At 45.0% G+C, this 22,381-nt stretch overlaps 1 protein-coding gene across 6 annotated transcripts in view; it reads left to right on the plus strand.

Annotated features, from left to right (window-relative positions):
• The window catches only part of SLC13A3 (solute carrier family 13 member 3), an 86,990-nt gene that overhangs the window by 18,836 nt on the left and 45,773 nt on the right, over positions 1-22,381 (plus strand). For all 6 annotated transcript variants that reach the window (XM_036825374.1, XM_036825369.1, XM_036825373.1 and 3 more), the window contains one exon: positions 19,961-20,226. In XM_036825374.1, the coding sequence (XP_036681269.1) occupies positions 19,991-20,226 (236 nt within the window). In that variant the 5' untranslated portion in view covers positions 19,961-19,990. The remainder of the gene's footprint in view (positions 1-19,960; positions 20,227-22,381) is intronic.

The raw sequence follows: 22,381 nt of genomic DNA on the forward strand, positions 1-22,381 counted from the left end.
AGCTCAGTAGTTGTGGCTCATGGGCTCTAGAGCACAGGCTCAGTAGTTGTGGCGCACGGGCTTAGTTGCTCCGTGGCATGTGGGATCTTCCTGGACCTGGGCTCGAACCTGTGTGCCCTGCATTGGCAGGCGGATTACCAACCACTGCGCCACCAGGGAAGCCCACCCTTGCCATTCTTATTCTTGCGCTGAAGCCCAGAGCCCCAAAGGCCTAAGAAGTGAGGGATTGTGGGCAGTGGAGGGTCATTGTCAAGAGGGGCTTGGAAACTCCACAGGTCAGGCCTTAACAGCAGGGGTCAGCTTTCCCATCCCCCACTGCATCAGCTCCCAGGATGCCTGGGGCAGGGCCAGCTGGACCAGAGTGGAGGTGGGATGATGGTAAACGGTAGAGAATTGAAAATGTCAGGGGCAGGGAAGACCTCAGTGCCCAGGAGAAGTTAGGCTAAGTGGTGGGCACACAGGATGCAGCCTCAGATGATCCAGGATGGACCCCTGCCAAGAACTTGCTCTGTGGGGGGAAGCAAGACACTTCCCTTGCCAGCCTCAGTTTCCTCATCTGTCTCATGCACCCGCTTGCCTCATGGGGCTGTGGGAGGAGCCAGGGAAACCAAGCACTTTGTAAACAGTGAAGTACCCTGCAAATAGTAAAGTACAAATAGGGATCCTGCCCATCTTGTTCACTAATATACTCCTAACACTTGGCAAACAGGGTGCTTAATAAATATGTCCAGAATGAATATGGAATCAAAACAATATTTCTTTAGTGTTTCCTGTGTGCCAGACACTGTCCATAAGTGATTATTACATTTAGTTTAAAAGTATTAATTGAGCACCTACTACATGCCAGCTACTATTCTAGAGGAACATGGCAATGAACCAAATAGTCACAAATCCTTATACTTAAGGAGCTGACATTTTAGAGGGGTAAACATTAAAAACAAACAAACAAAAAAAAGCAAGCAGATAAATAAGTAAGATCTATAGTATGTCAGATGTTGATAAGTGCTATGGAGAATAAAATCAGAGAAGACAGGGAGCCTGGAATGGAGGTAAGTGCAATTTTAGAGTCAGGAAGATTTCGAGAAGGGAACATTTGAACAAATACCTGAAGGAGATGACATTGGAGCAAAGACTTGAAGGAGGTGAAGGAAGGAGCCCTGAGTGGATATAGAGGAAGATCATTCCAGGTGAGGGGACAGCAAGTCAAAGGTCCTGAGGTGGGAGCATGGAGAGTGTTCAAGAAATATCAAATGGTCTTCCTGGGTCCTCGTGACAGCCCTTCCAGGAGACTGACCCCTGGCCCCCTGATCACAGGGAAACTAAGTTGAAGATCTTAGACGGGATTTAAAGGCAGATCCCACCATAATGTCTTCAGGCTGGATTTTACTTCAACCAGAGAAAGGCTTCCTTCCCACACCAGGCCTCCAAAGGTGTGGGACAGGCTGTCAGGAGCAGCGAGAGGTGGAGAAGCTCTGAGCGGGCTTTAAACACACCCGCCACCCATGTTGGGAACTGAAGGACCCTTTGGACAGATGGGGAGACTGAGGCCCACACAGAAGAAGGAACTGCCCAAGGTCACACAGTCAGTTGGCCTCTTTTTCAGAAGCACATGCTCTGTCCTCCTCTGGCTGAGCCAGGCCGCTGGGGACTCCTGGGTCCCATGCAGCTGCCACCCTGCCCCCAGCTGCCTGTCTGGCTCATGAATGATTAGCGAGGCCTGGGCGGCAGTGGGGTATGAGCTGCCCCAGGAACGCTTTTAATGAATGGCTCGAAGAACTTTAACTTGTGACAACACCTGCTAATAAGTCCAGGGGTCTAACACAGTCCGTTCCAGAGGAAGGGGTAGGAGGATAGAGTGGCTGCCTCAGAGGTCTCCTGGGACAAGTCCCCCCCCTCCACTTTCTCCTCTTTCCCCCATTGAGTCTTGAGCCCAAATAGACACAGGTGGCTCCTAGCTGCTTTCTCAGAAGAGAGGGTAGGAGGGAGCCCTGCCTGGGAATCAGAGACCAGACATCTGCGCTGTCTCAACTATTTCCCTCTGGGTCACCCTGGGCTGGTTTCGGTCTTAACCCTCCATGCCTGTCTCCTCCTCCAGAAGGTGGGCACTCAGATCAGCCGGGCTTATCCTCAAGACTGAACAGATCCAGAGAGGATGTGAAAGGGCCTGTAAAGTGCTTTTCTGTTGAATATCTGTCCTTCCATTTCCAGAAACTACCAGAGTGTGGGAGGAGCAAAAGTCACAATAAGTGTAAAAGGCTTAGCTCAGCACCTGTACATAGTGAGTCTCAGTAAATGCTGGCTGTTACCATCACTACTGTTACTCTCCTCACTGAGCCCAGGACCAGGGCCCAGGGGATCAGGACCAGGGCCCTGAGCTCGGACCACTATGCTGAAATCACGGCTTCATCCCTTGCTAGAGATGCACACATGGATGAAGAAGCTGCTGGACCTCTGTGTGCCTCCAGTTTCTCATTTCTAAACAGGGTTGTGAGACGAGCAGGTGAGCTAATGCAGGCAAGGCTTGCTGCCTGGTCATAGTAAGCCCTCAGTGAACGGTAGCTTTACTATTCTCACCCGTCATTCACACTGAGGCAGTGTGAACTTGGGCCAGTCACTCAAGCTCTCTGAGCCACACGTAAACTGGGAACAGCGGTCGTAGCTGCCTCGTGGGGCTGTGGGTAGAGTTGAGTGAGGGAATCCACGAGCCGTGCCTGGCACAAGGTAAGTGCTCAGTGTGGGCAGCCACCTTGAATAACAGCGCTGCTGCTCTGAGACCATGAGGGACAGCTGCTCGGGAGACCACGGAGAGAGATGCTGCCAGCGTTGCAGGGCTTCCAGAGAAGGGCCGCATCCATCCATGTTCTCTTTGATCTCCTTCCCAGCTCTCTCAGGATGGCGTAATAAGCATCCTGATTTACGGATGAGGACGCAGAGGCTCAAAAAGGCCACCAGTCCTTCCAAAGCCTGAAGCTTGTAGGTGGTAGACCAGGATTTGCACCGGCAACTCTGTGACTCCTAGTGGCCTTGCACCCAGAGCCTCAGCTGGCCTTACTTAACTCCCTTTTTGCAAGTGGAGGCTCATGCCTCAGTGCCTCTCGGCCTCAGCAGAGAGGGTTTCTCCTGGGTTGTCTTCGTCTTGCTGGGTCCTTTGCCTGGGCCTGCTGTGTGTGCTCCAAACTCCTTTGTGCTCCTCAATGTCTACCTAGCATCATTGCCTTCATCCCCACATGGCAGACTGGAAGTGCTTTAGGGATCACTGAGATGAAACTTCTGATATAAAGAGGGCAAGAAATGTGCAAAAGTAACAGATTCCATCAGTAGGAGGTAACATTTTATATATATTCCTTACTCTACCAGCACTCTGCTCCCAGCACTCAACCTGCATTCACTTTATTTAATCCCCATAACAATAACTCTATGAGGCTGAAATTCTTATCATCATTATCATCATCCCCATTTTACAGATGAGAAAACTGAGGCATGGAGTTAAGTCACTTTTCTAGGAAGCGGTAGAGGCAGGATTCGAGCCCTGGCACCCTGGCACTGAAAGCCAAGCTCGTGACTCAGGCTCCTCTGCTCTCGGCATCAGGTCCTGATTTCAGCCCCCGTCTCCTAGCTCCCTGTCCACTGCTCTTTCTGCTGATCCCGACAGCTCCAGCTTCTCGGGAACTCGTCATTTTCCAGGTGCTGTACCACTGTGACTCTGAGATGCCATCGTTCCTGGGTTATCTGTGAGCTAACTGAGCTCCGAGCCTGCCCAAGGCCACTCACACCAGTCATGGATGCCTGAGCCACCGTGTTTCAAGCCCTGAGTGGCCCCAGGGGTTTTGACCACTGTGTAGGCCCAGCCTTGGGCTGGGGTTGATGAGGGGATACTGAGAGGTTTAAGGCATGGCTTTGGCCTTTCTAGAGTTCAATGTTCAGGGCTTCCCACAGCCCTGGCCCTGGACACTCCTGGGGAATGGGCCTCTAGTGGGCAGCAGGAGGGCACCACTGTGGGCAGCTGGCCCTGGTCCTGCTCCCTGAAGGGCCTGGCATGGAGCCTCCAGTGCCTGCTGAGAGCCTGGTCACAGCCCAGTGCCTTGACAAAAACTCAACCCAGCGGGGAAATGGGGCACAGGAGGGAAGGTAGTGGTGGATGCAGTTTCCGGACAGCTCCTGCCCTGGGCTCGGAGAACACACCATTTCTCTTTCTTTCTTTTCCTGAGTGAGGGGGGCAGACTTGAGGGCAATGGGGGAAAAGTTGCCGTGTGTCTGCCTGGAAATCATTCCCCAGCTCAAAAATTAACCGCCTGACATGGCACTTTCTTCTTTCTCCCCTGTCACCTCTGCGTGTTTTGCCTGCAGACTTTAATCCCCGTGGTTATGGATTGGCTGAGCCTGAGAAGCTGGGATTTCTTTGGCGGGGGGATTATAAAGCTTCCTGTAAGAAATGTCTGGGTTGGGTTGGCATGAATCAGGCTGGTCAGGGACTAAGGGGACCCCTGGCCCAATTCTTGCTCCCAACCAGGGTCAGGACTAGGGAGAGCCAGGCGAGGCATCCTGGGAACAAAGTTTAAGGAGGGACTCACTGTCAGGGTCATGCACCTGCCTCACCCTGGTCCCAGCCCAGCTCCCAACTCCTGCTGTCTGATAAGCCTCAGGGCGCAATGGTCTTTCCATGAAACAAGGTAAAACAAGTCCTTACTTCTGACTTGCTGTGTGACCTCAGGCAAGCCACTTTCCTTCTCTGGGCAGTCATTGTATTAGGGGTTAAATTAGACCAGGGTTTCTCAGCCTCAGCGCTGGTGACATTGCTCCTATTGGGAACAAATAATTTTCTGTTGTGGGGCACTGTAGGATGTTAAGTATCATCCCTTGCCTCTACCCACTAGATGCCACTAGCATCATCCCCTCCAATTACCCAAAAATGTCCCTTTGTCCCCTGGAGGTCAAAATCATCCCCTATTGAGAACCACTAGATTAAGTAATCTCAGGTTCATTCTGGCTCTGATATTTTAGGATTTATTTAAAGATTTAAGAACAATGTATTTGAAGCTCAGCGTTTAAGAAATTAAACTTGTATTATTAATAATAAAGTAACATTAATATATGATTTTTAATAATTATTACAACGTAACAATAGCTCATATTTGTTGAGCATTCCCACGTGTCCATCACTGGGTCAGTGGTTATTTTATATGAAATAAATCACTCTCCCAGGTAGGTACTATTATTATGTGCCTACAGCACACAGGGAAACTGAGGGTGAGGGCAGTTAAATAACTAGGTCACACAGCTAGAGTGTGGAAAGATTGAGTTTATAGCTCAGGCTTGTCTGATTCCAGAGCCCATACTATTTCTACAGTGCATGTTTATTGAAGGAAGATTAGAAAATACAGATAAGCAAAAGGAAATATAGTACTTTCTGATGACAGAATTGTTAGGTGGAAGGCACTTCTGGTTTAAGTTGGTGGAGTCCAGACTTTTCTATTCCATTCACCTTTCTGAAGCAGTCTGAAAACAGCAACAAAAAGCAACAAATGGAGAAGAAAATGCCATCTCTGATGAAAGAAGGGCAGACCACAATCCCACCCTTGGTTTGTGAAGAAAAGCTGACAATGGTGGTGGGATTCGGGCCAAATTGCAGGAGGGAACCAAGAGCTTCTGCAGCCCCTGGGCAGGAGGCAGAATTCTCCAGAAGTATTTTTCAACTCTATGAGCCCTTCCTAATCCCAGCAAAGCCTGAAGCATGCACACGGGAAGGGAGAGTCGCTGAAATGCATGTGACAGTTCAGAGTTCAGATGAACTGGATGAAGAGGCTCGAAGACCATTGGTAAGAAGCAGGATGTTAAAGTGGCAGGTGAGAGAAGGATGGGTAACGATCAACCATATGGTTGTATGGGTTCTAATTTTCTCTCTCGTAAGTCGAAGAGACTTACTCAAGGAGATACTGAAGAACTGTGACATTCTTGGGTCTTTACACTTAATCTCCACACTAAGTCTATTGCTTAGAGTAGAGATATATTTCAGGTAAGTGGTGGTGAGGAAGGGTTCTGAGATAATCCACAGGGCTACTGCATAGACACCTGCTGCCCCAGCTTCCTCCTAGCCCCTCTCCCCACACTTTCTTTTAACAAAGAACTGTGCTAAGTAGCCAGCATGGGACCTACAAAAAGACTGTGTGAGAAATAAGAAGAAAAGGAACATCAAATGAAAAGTAGACAAAGAATAAATACTGGAAGAGTTGTGTAATGAAGAGAAACTACTGAACAGACATTTCTCTGTGAAATACACAAAAAATGAAAGAAATGATGGCCTTCCTAAAATAAATCTCAAGATGAGAAATAAAAGGGTCAAAGAAGAGATAATAAAAAGTAGATGGAGATGAAAAAAGCAGTCTTCTAGAAGTGGAGGGAGGAGAAAAGTGAAGCCACTCTATTATAAAAGCTCTTTTAGAAACAGCAAAATGGAAAATATTAAAAACATAATCAAGGACATGTTACACAGGCTAAAGAAGATTGAACAAAATGAAGTGGGAAAGAAAGAGTAAAAAAGGATGAAAGAAAGATGATCAATAGGGGGGACAAAGGAAATCTAACTTCTGCATAATTGGTATTGCTGAAGAAGAAAGAAAAAGAAATCAAACAAGTAAAACAGAAAACAATATTGGAATCTTTAATAGTAGAAAACGTCTCTGAAACCAAACTAACTTAACACATATGCAAATTTTCTGTCTCCCAGAAAAAAACTTATAGAGACTCATCAACACTGGTATTCATGGTAACATGAATGAACTTGAGGATTCAACCAAAAAATCTTATGGCTATCCAGGCAAAAATTTTGATGAGCTGTAAGAGGGAAGAAATCAGGCTGGCCTCAAATTTCTGCACGGTGAAATCTCTCCTAATTCTCAGAAAAAGAAAGCATAACCCCAGAATTTTACAGATATATTAACTGTGTATTCAGGGAACGTCTACTTTAAAAAAAAATACATATTTATTGTTGAAATTTGGAAAAGCAGAGCATATAATGAACACATTTATTCATAATCTCACTCCTAAAATAGTCTGCCTGTCAAGTACATATTTCAAAATGCTTTCACGTGCATTCATTCTAATGGGATCCTCTGTGACGTAGACATCGCAAAATTATTATTTCCAATTTGCAGATGAATGAACTCAGTGACTTGACGCAAGAATTCAGTGGCCAAACCACTACACCCAGGCTTCCCGGCCCTCAGTCCCGAATGCTCTAGAGTAGCTCTGTCCAACAGAATTTTCTGTGGTGATGGGATGTTCCAGATCTGCTCCATCCAGAAAGGTAGACACTAGTCTCACGTAGCTGTGGAACACTTGAAATGTAACGCGTGTGACCGAGTGTGACTGGAATTCTAAATTTCATTTAACTTTAATGAATTCAAACTTACATAGCCACAGGTGGCCCGAAGCTACTATATACGGACAGCCCAGCTCTAGAGATTTCCTTGTCATTCTTTTCCCTTCTGAAAAATAAAGCTGACCACTTTCCACTTCAGCCATCTCCCAAGCACATCCACATCAAGTTCTTCCAAATTCTGGCCTCTGGGATCAATCAGCCTCCATAATTAGGACCAGCCTTCTGGCTTCTGGCCCCTGTCTTCTCGGGCTGCAGTCTACTTCGGGCTTGTCCACCCCTGGAGGTTTTAGCTGAGTCACTCCAGCTTCTGCTGGCAGAGGGGACAGGCTGGGGATGTGAGAGATGTTTCACCTGGAGCCACGACTCCGTCTACCCTGGGCCACCTCAGCAAGATTCCCCTTCCTGAAGCTGAGCCTCTGGACAGAACAAGTGGCAAAGTGGCAGACTGCTGACTCTTGAGATGACCCAGAAAGTGAGCCTGCAAGATCAGACACTTTCTCCCACCTCTGGACTACAGAAGTTAAAATTCAAAGGAACAGGGTCTCGGGATCATGTGACTCTAGCCTTCTACCCTCCTTCTACCCTAATCTGCCCTTGAGGGATCAAAGGAAGATTCCATTCTGCAGACACGCAGGCTGACTCTCCCTGTTCCAGGTGGCTGCTCTGAGTTCACCAAACAGGGGGCCCAGAGGTAGAGGTGGGTCAGACGTGCTGTGCACTGTAGTAAAATCATGGATTCACTGGACCCCACTCCCTGATCCATTATTTGGACTGGGAGCCATGAGATCTTCTCTTGTGCTCTATGTAGTCCTGAAGAGATCACTCCTCCTGTGACCTCAGTTTCTATACCTGTAAAATGGGGATTTTAAGACGGAGCAGGGATTTTTCACAGAGCATCCTGATTCCTAGTAATCTGTGAAACAACTTGACATTAGATTCCAAGTTGTGTATGTGTGAGCACTTTTCTGGGATTTTCCACTAATTAAAACCATTTAGACGAGAGGTCATAATGTGATGACCATGGGTCTGATGCATTTTGCAGATGTGTTTTTTGGCCCGCACTTTCCTTTTAATGAGCAAATCATTTAAAATGGTGAGATTTCACATAAAAGCACAATTTCAAGCTTCTCTTGAAAAAACAGGAGATCTGGCATCATGGGCCCCACGTTTCCCCATGGCAACAGCCAGGAGCTGAGCAGCAGTTGCTGTTTCCAAGGGGCCTATATTTCCCACTTCACCACGGTCCCCACTCCTCCCTATTGCACCCATGACACTAAAGCCCAGTGCCAGCTGTAATTTATCATCAAACTTGGGCATTTTTTTCCCTGCTAAAAGGATGGTTTTCTGTACCCACAACACTGTCAGAATTGCCAATCAGACTTGAGAAAACAAGGTGATATTTCTTACGCCAGCCCACTTCGTTCATTAAATTGTCCCTTGCATTTGAGTTTGTGATGCCTGATTTGGAGTACTTAATCATTCATTTAACAAATGTCCATCGAGGCCCTGAAGACAGAGGTGAACAAACACAGACAAGGGCCCTGTTTGTATGGAGCTTACAGTCTGGTGGGAAGAGAGCTAATGATAAGTGAACAAACAAGAAATACTTCGGCCATTGGTATGGGCTTGACAAGAACAAGGCTGGATGGTGGAGATGAGACCACAGACAATAGCGTGGTCTGTGAAGAGGTGACCTTTGAGATGAGGCCGAACAACAAGAAGGAATGAGCTGGGCAGAGATCAAGGAGCCAGAGATCAAGGAGTGAGGGCCAGGCAGAGGAGATAGCAGGTGCAAAGACCTGGAGGTGGGAACGGGCTTGGCCCGCTGGATGTCTGAGAGCCCACCACTTAGTGTCCACAGGCCAGCTCTCTGGTCGCTGCCTCCACGCCTCCTGGGAGACTTTTGCTCGGCCCACCAGGGTGGAGAGGTGGGGGTGAGGGGCAGTAGTACTATTAATTCCTCACCAGATGTCTGGCATCCAGATGGCAATTCTGAATCCAGTTTGCCCACAGGAAGCTCAGCTGGGGCAGGGAAGCTATTTGGGGTCACCTCAGCCCTTCTGCAATCCCTAACCAGCAAGGTAATGAAACACTCTTGACGCACTCACTGCCCAAGCCCCGTGTGGGCCAAGGATCGACTTCCCAACTCTTGTCATTTCCCTCACGTCACCTCCCTGGCTGACACATGCCGTATCTGGAATCATTCCTCCACAAAGGATTGATGTCGACATCCCGGCAAGAGCACCCAGAGAGCGAGGAGAGAATAGGAGGGAGCGAGAGAAACAGAGAGAGAAAAGAGGGGAAAGAGGGAGAGGGAGAATGCATGCCTGGGACTCAAGGCCTTTGAAAGGCAACACTTGCAGCCAGAATTTACCAACACTTCTCCCCCTCCCCCCCCCTTCTATAATGTGCAGAATTAATACATTGCACTAAAGAACTGGCAGGATGTCACCCCCGAAGCAGAAGTCCTTGAATATTTACAGCAGCTTTATTCATAATAATGCCAAAATGGAAACACTCCACTTTCCACCAGCAAGAAGATGTACAAAGAAAGAGTGGTATATTTACAGGATGGAATACTATGCAGTAGTAAAGAAGAATTAACTGCTGATACATGCAACTTCATGGGTGAATCCACAGGCATTATACTGAGCAGAAAATACAAAAGTACATCATTTCATTTAAGTGAAGTCCAAGAACAGGAGAAACCAATCTATAGCAATGGATATCACAGCAGTGTTTTGGAGGGGACGTGAGGATTGACCTGAAAGGGGCTAAGGGGAACTTTCTGGGGGATGGAAATATTCTATACCTTTTTTTTTTAAACTATAGTTGATTTACAATGTTCTGTTAGTTTCTGGTGTACGGCAAAGTGATTCAGTTATACATATATACATATATATATATTCTTCCTCAGGTTCTTTTCCATTACAGTTTATTATAAGATATTGAATATAGTTCCCTGGGCTATGCAGTAGGTCCTCTATTTTATATATGGTAGTTTTTATCTGCTAATCCCAAAGTCCTAATTTATCCCCCCAACCTTTCCCCTTTGATAAGTTTGTTTTCTATGTCTGTGAGTCTGTTTCTGTTTTGTAAATAAGTTCATTTGTATCATTTTTTTAGATTCCACATACAAGTGATATCATATATTTGTCTTTCTCTATCTGACTTACTTCACATAGTATGATAATCTCTACATCCATTCATGTTGCTGCATATGGCATTATTTCATTCTTTTTTATGGCTGAGTAATATTCCTTTGTATGTATATTTCTTTATTGGAAATGTTCTATGTCTTGACTGGGATGGTGGTTGTACGGGTACGTACATTTGTTGAAATGCAAACTGTACACTTACAATGGACGCATTTTATTGTACGTAAACTATAGCTCACAAAGCTAATTTTGTTTTAAAAGTCATGTTTATTTTTCTCTCCAGCTGTTGCTCTAAAATGTATTCAGTAGGGGACGTTCTTCCCCTATAACCTGGACTAAAACTCCTGCAGACCATGACTTTCCCCATCACTCTTGAGAAGGAATTAAAATCCTCCAGTTACTTGAATATACAAACACGATCTCTCTTCAGAAAGTCAATGTTCAGTTCCAGGCAAGGATCAAAGTGTGGAACTTGGTTCGAGGAAGTCTTTTTCCCTCCCCTACCCGGGTGCTCCACGGGCTGGGAGCCACTGAGAGGGAGATCCTTCTCTCCCGGACTCCCCCTTAAGTTCTTCCTCTTCCTCATGTTCTAGAGAGAGGTCTCTGACATCCAGTGTGAGAGAAGCCAGGAGGGCAAGAGGAGCCTGGGGAGCAGGTGCGTGCTTGCGGCTCCCCTGCTGGGCTGGCTTCCCCCGCTGGGGGCCTGGTACGGCCCCTGACACATTGTCTTGCGAGCATCGCAGGAGGTGGGGGAATAGAGGGTCCCCACTCCAGAAACACTTTCCTTGTGGGATACATTTTCTCTGATAGGCTGCGCCCCTCCAGTGCCTGGTTTTCCATTGGTTTGCTGCGTGTGAACTTCTTGGGGGGTCCTAGATAGAAGCAGACTTCTTAGGCAGGATTTAAAGTGGCCCTGGTGACCCACCTCTGGCCCTCAAGGAACACTCGGGATTTTCCTCCTCACATCTTTGGAGTATCTGTCCAGCTAGGGTTGCCAGATAAAATACAGGGTGCCCAGTTGACTTTGAGTTTCAGATGAACAGTGAATAATTTTTTTAGTATAAGTATGTCCCAAATGTTACATGGGTTATACTTATGCTAAAAAATTCATTCATTGCTATTCATCCGGATGCTGATTGGACATCTGGAAGTAGCCTGCTTAGCTTCTCTCCATCTCCCCCCTTCTGTACTGACATAATGCTAAGCGGAGGCCCGGGAACCTGCCTGTTTTATCCAGTAGGCTGCCCTTGTGACCTTGGCCAGGTTACTTAATCACTCTGTGCATTAGTTTCCTTATCTGTTAAATGGAGATAATCACGGGACCTACTTCATAAGGCTGTTGTGACAATCACAAGTAAACTGAGATAACACAGGGACAGTAGTTGGAATGGTGTCTGGCACATAGTACATTCTCAGTAAATGTTGGGTCTTAGTAGTCTTACTGTGGTGGTGGTGGTTGCTATCCTATGAAGAGAGGGAGGACTATAGCTTCCAGTTAGATTATTCTCTAGAGAAAAAGAGCCAAAATGGAAGGAAGGATGAGGCTCCTGGATGGGAGAATTGGGAGGGGACATGGTGATTATTAAAAGCATGCCCTTTGGAGACAGTGGGGCACAGACGAGAAGTGACATAGATGGCAAGGCCAGGCTTGAGAGGGGTTCTTTTGGTCTAGGAATGCGAGAGATTCCAGGGATGCTAGAGAGTTAGAGGCTGCAGGAATGTGGCAAGGGCACCCGTGGATCATGCAGAGATGTGGAGTGGTACGGAGCGCAAACTCTGGAGTCAGACCACCTTGGGTTCAAATCCTGGCTCTGCCTCAGCAACCTCGGGCAGGTTACCTGACTTACCCTCTTTGCCTCAGTTGTCCCATTGCTAAAATGGAGATAATAATACCTGCCTGCAAGCGTGGCTGTGGAACGGAATGAGTTAATGCATGTAAATTACTAGGAAAAGTACCTGGTCAGTTGTAAGCACTTGTTCATTAACTCTCATTATACTCGGAGCCCTTTAAATGTTTAGGGGAAGAGAGTTTAAAGATTAGAATTTCTGTTTAGATGTGCAGTTCATGAACAGCAACACTACCCTGGGACCGAATTACCTGGGTCACAGCTTTACATGCATGACTAAATCGATGTCATTTATAATCCCCTCTGAAAAATAATAGGACCTCTCATTAAATGAATTAATACATGTAAAATACCTGGAACTTAATAAATACTCAAAACATGTTGGTGGTTTTGGTTGTCATTATTATCATAATTATTCTCCTGCATAGTGATGTGAGGCAGGATAGAAAAGGCAACTCTGAACAGAGCTTCTTAGGGTTCATATTTTCCAGGTGGCTTTTCATGCCACTGACCTCAATCATTATAATATTCTCTTTTCTTTTCTTTTCATGCCCTTGTAAGGATAACCCAGGTAGCAGGGTTACTGTGGCCTCACAAAATGAATTAGGAAATGCTCCTCTTTTCTCTATTCTCTGGAAGGGTTTGTGTAAGATGGGTATTACTTAGTCCTTAAATGTTTAGTAGAATTACCATTGAGGTCAGCAGGACTTAGAGGGTTTTTGTTGTTGTTGTTGTTTTTTGAGGGGAGTTTTTAAATGATTGATTCTCTTTAATAGACAATGAAATATTCAGCTTTTCTTTTCTGATAGTTGGATAAGTTATGTTTTTCAAGAAGTTTTTCTGTTTCCTCTGAGTTATCAAATTTATTGGTATAAAGTAGTTCATACTATCCATTTAGTATCCTTTCGAAGCTGTAAGATTAGATTAGTTCATGAGGGCGGGGGGGCCCCCATGATGGAATTATAGCCCTTATAAGAAGAGAGCTTGTCTCTGCATGCCTGGCACCAAGGAAGGACCATGTGGGGACATAAGGAAAAGACAGCCGTCTGTAAGCCAGGAAGAGAGCTCTCTGCACAACCCAAATCTTCTGGCACCAGGATCTTAGATCCTCCAGTCTCCAGAACTGTGAGAAATAAATGTCTCCTGTTTAAGCCACCCAGTCTGTGGTATTTGCTTGTAGCAACCTGAGCTGATTAAGACAGACATATATTCTTCAAACTGGAATACCTATTGGTCTGTCAGGTGGTGCATAAAACAGGATAGTTGTGTCTTCCAAAGCCAGCAGCAAGTTTCCAACTTTGACAGCAAATAATTGTATATTTTTAAACAATGGGTGCATTATGGAGCATGATACCACACATGGGTTGAAGAATGTCAGGTTTGCACCAGAATGTGACCCAGATTCCTTGAGGGCTTTCCATGGATGTTCTTCTGCCTGGAGGCCCACAGAGTGACTGGAGCCCATGTACTGGCTCACGAGACCTAATGGTTACATTTTCATGAATTTTGCTAGCTAGTTGTTAAACATAGATACTATTTAAAATGAAATTTTATTAATTGGGGTTAAAAAATTATATCAAAACAAAGGTAATAGATAGTCAAAACTCATCACTTCCTAATTGTTTTACTATTATCTATGGTCTTGAGGTTATTTACATCTACTGTTATTTACATCTATATGTGCGGAGGAAATACTGTGGAGTGTTGTGATACAGTCCATCTCTTTCCAACACTGTGCTCAGTGATGTAACTTGGTGGCTTGAAATCAGCCATGTGGGCGTATTTACACCATAGAAATCACTAAACACTACAAATCAGGGCTTAGCTCATTGTTTGGTTGCTTGTCTAGACTTAAGAAGGTAATGGGAAAAGTTAGTAATACAGATCACACTTAAAATGTGTTGTCTATAGCTGTTATATTGTGACTAGCACAAAAAATGAGGAACTATTCTTCTGGTATTTGAAAACCATCATTTGATTCAGTAAAGAAGACACACCATTGGTAAGCGAGTGATGTTCTGACATATTCCTTCATTGTGTCTGTTTTGTCTTAATAATTAATGTAAATGAAAACATAACCGACATTCATAGTGGAACTAAACTCACTGGTCAGTGACATGAGTGACTTCTTAGCTGAATTGAATAATAAGAACTTTTACACACACACGCAAACATATACACCCACAGTTTTTTCAGAGAGCCAGTTGTTAAACATTTACCAGCACACCGCTTGAGGGATATTTGGTGGGTAGAGTCTGATAAGGTCATTTGAGTTTGCGAAGAACTAGCCATTGAGAATGGTCCTATGATTGGCACTGTCAGATTTCCTGGTAAAAGTGCCATGACTATGTCTCAGTCATTTTTGTAGTCTCAACTCCCAGTCTGGTGCTTAGCACGTGGTCAGGAATAATGTTTGCTGAATGGATGATAGTGAACATGTTGTAAGCACTGTCTGAGTTGCAGAAGCACGTATTAGTTATTCAATAAATATTTTGGGTTCCTACTATGTGCCAGGCACCTGTTCTTGGCTTCAGGGACACAATCCCTGCCCTCCTAGAGCTTACATTCTAGTGGAAGAGAAAACCAGTAAAGTATAAAATCTGCTTTCAGGTTAATTTTATGTCACCTTGACTAGGCTAAGAGATGCCTAGTTAGTTGGTGAAACATTATTTCTTAGTGTGTCTGTGAGGATGGCTCTGGAAGAGATTGCATTTAAATCAGTAGACTGAGATCTGCCCTCACCAATGTGGTGGGCATCATCCAATCAGCTGAGGGCTTGAATAGAACAAAAGGGTGGAGGGAGGGCAAATTCCCTTCTGCTCGATCTGAGCCATCCACTTTCTCCTGCCCTCGGACATCGGTGCTTCCGGTTCCCGGGCTTTTGGACTCAGATTGGAACCTACGCCATCAGTCCCCTGCTTCTGAGGGCTTTGACCTTGGACTGAATTATACCACCAGCTCTCCTGGTTCTCCTGCTCGCAGATGGAAAATCGTGAGACTTCCTGGCCTCCATAACTGTGGGAGCCAAATCCTATCACAAATCTCCTCTTACATGTATCTAGATATGTCCTATCCATTCTCTTTCTCTGGAGAACACTGACTAATCCAGGTGGCAGCAATTGGTTATATGAAGAAAAATGAAGCAGGATAAGGGGATGGAGACAAGTGGTATCATGCTTCTGCCACACAAGGAGCCAGGACATGGCCTTCTACTTAAAACCTGGCTCCATCTCTAGGAAGCTGTGTGTCTTCAGAGTAGTCACTTGACCTCTCTGAGCTATGAAAACTGTCTCTAACTGATATTCAGGTCCATCTGTGGACTCACAGGTTCCAAGCCCTAAGAAGACCTTGTTGGCCAAATTTGCTTTTTTGTGGTCTGAACCTTTGGATTCATTGGCTTCCCGGGTGGTCCCTGAAACCCCACTGGCAGAACGTGGGCATTCCAGAAGCTTCTGTAAATGGGGTGCTGTTTATTGTGCTGCCACTTTCCTGCATCTTTGTTTGCTGTACTAGGAGTACCTGGGTTGGGTCTGCCCCTTTGTTTGCCTCTGTGGAACCCTGGAACGATGCCTTTTGGCTCCAAGCACCCATTGAGACAAAGAGGTCCTTTTCTATAACAGATGCAGCGCAGGATCTCAGCTGCCTGGGAAACCCCAGTTTGGGGTTCTAGAAACATGCCTGACACCTATCTGTTGCCTCTCTGGTCTCAGTGTTCATATCCGTAAAGCAGGGGGCTTGGCGATGGTCTGACTGTCCTCCGTTGAATTCCTGGATCAGGGAGGTATTCGGTTTGCCAGGGTGGGTGGGAGGGAGGGAGCGAACAGGGGGCCTAGTAGAGAGCTCCTCATCCCACTTCTCCCAGAAAAACTCCTTTTAACTAAATTTTACTCTCAGGGTTTGTCTGTTTTATATTGTGATTCAATATACAATTTTGCTTGGACAAAGGGCTGGAAGTTATAAATACTTATAAATCCGTGATTATCTAAGATCTCTCATCCCTGATATGTAGGAATCTGCCTGGTATAGGAACCAAAAAGATGTTAGGAAATCAAAACTTAGGCAATTTTTAGTCGTGGTATTTGATTCCATATTATTGCTTTTGCTTTCGATCTTTAAAGTGTGTGTCCAATAATCTGACCTCTTAAAATATTCGTTTCAAGTGGTGTTGATTTGTTTTACAATTATTCTTCCCTGACCCCTACAACTCAAAACTGTGAGAACTAATAAATGAATTCAGCAAGGTAGCAGGATACAAAGTCAACACACAAAAATCAGTCACATTTCTATACAATCTAAAAAGGAAATTAAGAAAATAATTCATTTACAATAGCATCTAAAGGGATAAAATACTTAGAAATTAACCAAGAAGGTGAAAGACATGTACAATGAAAACTACAAAACATGGCTGAAAGAAATGAAAGACATAAATACAGATCTTCCTCAACTTGCAATGGGGTTACATCCCAATAAACACATTGTAAATTGAAAATATCATAAGTCAAAAATGCATTTGATACACCTAACCTACTCAACATCATAGTTTAGCCTAGCCTACCTTAAATGTGCTCACTTACATTAGCCTACAGTTGGGCAAAAATCGTCTAACACAAAGCCTATTTTATAATAAAGTGTTGAATATCTCATGTAATTTATTGAATGCTGTACTGAAAGTGAAGAGCAGAATGGTTGCCTGGGTACAGAATGCTTGTAAGTGTATCGGTTGTTTACCCTCATAATGGTGTGGTTGGCTGGGAGCTGAGGCTCGCTGCCACTGCCCAGCATCAGGAGAGAGGATCAGACTGCATATTGCTAGCCTGGAAAAAGATCAAACTTCAAAATTCTACTGAATGCATATCACTTTTGCAGCATCATAAAGTTTAAAAAATCGTTAAGTTGAACCATCAGAAATAGGGGACTGACTGTAAGTGGAAACATGTCTTGTGTTCATGGGTTGGAAAACTTAATATTGTTAAGATATCAATACTACCCAAAGTGATCTAAAGAGTCAGTGCAATCCCCATCAAAACCCCAATGGTTTTTTTTGTGGAAATAGAAAACCCATCCTACAATTCATGTGGAATCTCAAGGGACCCCAAAGAGCCAAAACAATCTTGAAAAAGAACAAAGCTGGAGGACTCAGAAGTTTTCCTGATTTCAAAACTTACTACAAAGATGCAGTAATCAGAACAGTGTGGTACTGGCAAAAAGACAGATATAAACCAGTGGAACAGAATAGAAAGCCCAGAAATAAACCCTCACGTGTATGGTCAAATGATTTTTGGAGAGGGTCCCAAGACCACTCAATGGGGAAAGGACAATCTTTTCACCAGATTGTGCTGGGAAAACTGGATATTCATATGCAAAAGAATGAAGTTAGACCTTTATCTAACATCACATACAAAAATGAACTCAAAATGTGCTCATGATCTAAACATAAGACCTAAAACTATAAAAATCTAAGAAGAAAACATAAGACAAAAACTTCAGGACATTGGATTTGGCAATGATTTCTTGGATATGACACCAAAGGCACAGGCAACAAAAGAAAAAATAGACAAATGGGAAAAGAGGATTTGTTTTACAAAAATTCCCTCTGTAAGAGACTTTTTGTAGGTCTCTAAATTGCATGAGAGAATGTAAACACTGGTACGAAAGCTAAGGCACTTGGGAAATGGAAATTCTCCAATGTTGGGCGTGTTAAACAGTCTCAGGATGTGTTTTCAAGGTTTGGAAATGGATGTAGGTGTGTCTTACAGTCTTCCCTCTCTCAGTAAGGGACAACCTCATTCTTCCATTGAGGCCAGCAACTAGAATTACCCTGGGCTTCTCTCTTTGCCTTGCACATCATAACAGATCCTTGGCAAAGCTATCTTAGAAATAGATCCAGAATTTGACGACTTCTCATTACCTACAGTGCTCCCATCAGACCCTAGCTGCCAGTATCTGTTGCTTGGATTATTGCCAAGGCCATCTCATTGGTCTCCCTGGACTATTGGACCTTGCCCCTTTAGATGGATTAACTAATCGTAGTGTCTGCACATAGTTTGATGCCTGTCCTGTGTAGCTGAGGATATGTTCTATTAGGATGGTGCTTGTTAGGATGGAATTCAGTTCAGTGTGCTGTGGACACTGAATAAAGTCGACAAAACCTACTATGAGTAAGAAATAAGAAGAATAAATGGCACCAAACAGCACCAAATCCAAGAAATAGTCTGTGTTCACTGGAACATGCAAGATCATTGCCTTGAGAGAATATAAGAAAGCAAGGTCAGGACAGTAGGCAGTTTTATTTAAATAGTGACTATGGGAATAACAAGACACTATTTATTATGGGTCCTGTGGGACACTGATGTATCGGAAGACGTTACCATTACTGCGCTCTTGTTTCATCAGCAGGTGAATAGTTTCACAGGTTTTGACGAATGTACAAACCCATGTAACCACCACCCCAATCGAGGTCTAGAACATTTCTGTCACCCCAGTAGTTTCCTTTGTGCTCCTTTGCAGCTCCCCCCACCGCAAAACACAAACATCCTAACCCCAGCCTTGGCAACCACAGATCCGTTTTGTTTTGAACCTTTGAAATTGCATTGTCAACCTTAATGCATAGATTCTAGCATTCAGCTGATAACAGCTGTGGGGTACTTGGTTAAGAGAGTTGGCTCTGGAGGCAGATTGTCTTGTTTGCACACCCATTGCCTTGCTACTGACCTCCTGGAATCTCAGTTTCCCAATCTACCAAATGGTCATAATAATTATACGTACTTCACTGGGATTTTGTGAGGAATAAACAATAGCTGGTACCTACTAGCCCAATAAATATCAGTAATTATTATTACTATTTATAGAGTGGGTACCAAGTGTTGGACATTGTGCTAAATGCCGTGTATGGATGCGGCAGTTGCTACTGGTGCTCTGTCCACATCCCTGTTGGCGGTTACCATTCCGCACATGCCAATAGCTTCTTGCAGAACCCTGGATGCTCTGCATGAACTTGTTATCTGGCTGCTGCACAGGGCAGGTCGAAGTGCTGGAGAGTTAACGCTCCCATGAGCAGCCCTCAACCAGTGATGACCAAGAGCTGGCAGATAAAGAGCCAGCTTCCTTGCCTCCCAGGGGGACTACTCTGAGGCATGATCTACTCTGTCTTCTAGGGTCCCCATCAGGATTGAGCCCCAGCTGCCCTCCGTAGTAACCTTCTTGTTAATACACTGTCTTGGCATCCTTCTCTGTTTCACTTCCTGACTGCCCTTCCAGAACTTTCTGAGATTCCCTGTCGAGCAAACTACTTTTCCCTCTCATGCCCAACTCAGGGTCTACTTCTAAGACAATGGGGTATTTCATTTTATCATCAAACAATCCTATAAAATGGACAGATATAGCTTCCCCATTTTATAGTTGAGCAAAATGAGGCTCAGATAGGTGACACCACCGGCTCAAAGTCTGAGCCTTTGGCACTTACCCTCTCCACTGCCTCCCCGAGGAATGGGCCCTGATGGGCCCTGCTCCAGGACCTCTTCTCCCTCTGCCACCCCAAGCTCTGCTGACCCTCCTGGGCCTGCATCTCCCCCCTGCAGGAAGGTCGCTGCCTGTTCGTCATCCTGCTCATGGCGGTGTACTGGTGCACAGAGGCCCTGCCCCTCTCGGTGACGGCCTTGCTGCCCATCATCCTCTTCCCCTTCTTGGGCATCCTGCCCTCCAACAAGGTCTGCGCCCAGTACTTCCTGGACACCAACTTCCTCTTCCTCAGCGGTCTGATCATGGCCAGCGCCATCGAGGAGTGGAACCTGCACCGGAGAATTGCCCTCAAGGTCCTGATGCTCACTGGGGTCCAGCCGGCCAGGTAAGGCCAGGTAATGGGTCCAGCCCAGAGGTGGCGAGGCAGAGGGACCACATCTCTTGGAGCCCAAACCCACTCTTCCTGCTCTGGTCATCCAGGGCAACAAACTCATCATGTCCCACCATCCACTTGTTTATTCGTTTCTCAAATACTTAGTGAGCCCCTCTGTGTGCCAGACACAGTGCTAGGCCCTTGGGCAGTTCTCCAAAATACGTAAGAATCACATGGGAATCAGTTGAAATGCTGATTCCCAGACCTCACCCCCAGGGATTCCTGTCCAGTAGTTTTAGAGGGGGCCATATTAGCAGTTTGACTCAGACTACTTGGGGCTGAATCCCACCTTTCCTGCTCTGGGAGGTGACTTAGCCTCTCTTTGCCTGTAAAATGATGATACAGTAGCTTGGACCTGCACAGTAAATGCTGGCTCTTATCATCCTGGTTTTCTACTTACCAGCCACGGTGACATGGTGGGTGGGGAGTGGATGGAAAGATGGCCTTGGAGAGACAGGGAGGTAGGGTCCATTCCTAAGGGATTCGGGCCCCCTAGCTAGGATTCCAACTTTTATTTTAAGATGATTGAATGGCCTTTAAAATAAGGTCATTGTTGTTCTTTTAATTTTTTTTTTTTTGCAATTTGTTGAATCTTGAGGATTCCTTCCCAGTAATGTTTTTAAATGCATAAAGCACAACACATAGGATTTAAAACAACAACCACAACAATTACAGCAAAATGCACTTATCCAAACAATTTTTTAAAACCACACAAATTTGTGATAGAATACTATATGTACTTCTTTATTAACACAATAAATGATGAGATCTAGTAACAACCTCATAGCTGTAGTTTTGAGGCAGTTCTGAGTGTCAGTGATATTCCAAGATGTCTCAGCTATTATAATGTGATATGGAAGTGTCTGTGACCTTTACTGGTAACAACTCCCCTTCTAATAGAGACAAAATTTTTATAATTAATTAATTAATTAATTAATTTTTGGCTGCATTGGGTCTTTGTTGCTGCACGCGGGCTTTCTCTAGTTGTGGCGAGCAGGCGCTACTCTTCATTGTGGTGCGCGGGCTTCTCACTGTGGTGGCTTCTCTTGTTGTGGAGCACAGGCTCTAGGCACGCGGGCTTCAGTAGTTGTGGCATGCGGGGTCAGTAGTTGTGGCTTGCGGGCTCTAGAGTACAGGCTCAGTAGTTGTGGCACACGGGCTTAGTTGCTCTGCGACATGTGGGATCTTCCTGGACCAGGGCTCGAACCCGTGTCCCCTGCATTGGCAGGTGGATTCTTAACCACTGCACTACCAGGTAAGTCCTCCCCTTCTAATAATACTGAACTTTTTTGCCTATGTTTATCACTGAAGGAAATATTTAATTTCTATTAGATGTTAGTAAAATAGAGGTGTATTTTCCCCTATCATGTCCATTCTGAATTATATCCATGGCCCCCCCTGGTTATCAATCTCTGCTTTAAAAAATTCTAAGCTGGGGAGTGACATGACCAGATTTGCATTTTTTAAAAAATTCCTCTTGGCTGCCATGTGGGGATCAGATGAATGTGAGAAGCTGGATGCAGCCCAGGTAAGAGACTGTTCTGGGGATCCAGACAAGAGATAGTGCCACCTTGGACTAGGGTGGTGGCAGTGGAGATGGACTGAATGGATAGGTTTGAGAGCTCTTTTTTTGGTGGGGATGGGGGTGGCGATGAGGGAGAAGGAGGTTCTGAATAACTCATGATTTTCTAGTGTCTGCTCTGGGCCAGGCATTCTGCTAGGCTCTGTAGCTGTTTCTTCATGGAGGAACTGTCAGTCCTATGGGAGAGACTCCATCTGTAGAACTGATCCCAACACAAAGCAGAATTTAATACCTAAGGGACACATGGTGCAATATGAGCCCACATGAGAGATATAGGGTGACTTCTTGGAGGAGGTTACATTTGGCCTTGAAGAATGGATGAGGCTGCTGTCAAACATGTTTTAAAGTTACAACAATGAAAACAGTATGACACTAGTTCAGAAATAGATTTTTAAAACACAGAATAAATAATCTGGAAGAAATCTAAATCCGTGGGAAAGGGAAGGATTCAAGAAGTGGTGGGTGTTGGAATAATTTGTGTATTCTTTAGGAAAAAATTCTACTTAGATCCGACTTTGTTCTATA

The sequence above is a fragment of the Balaenoptera musculus genome, chromosome 15, assembly GCF_009873245.2.
Source record: "Balaenoptera musculus isolate JJ_BM4_2016_0621 chromosome 15, mBalMus1.pri.v3, whole genome shotgun sequence".
NCBI classification, from domain to species: Eukaryota; Metazoa; Chordata; class Mammalia; order Artiodactyla; family Balaenopteridae; genus Balaenoptera; species Balaenoptera musculus.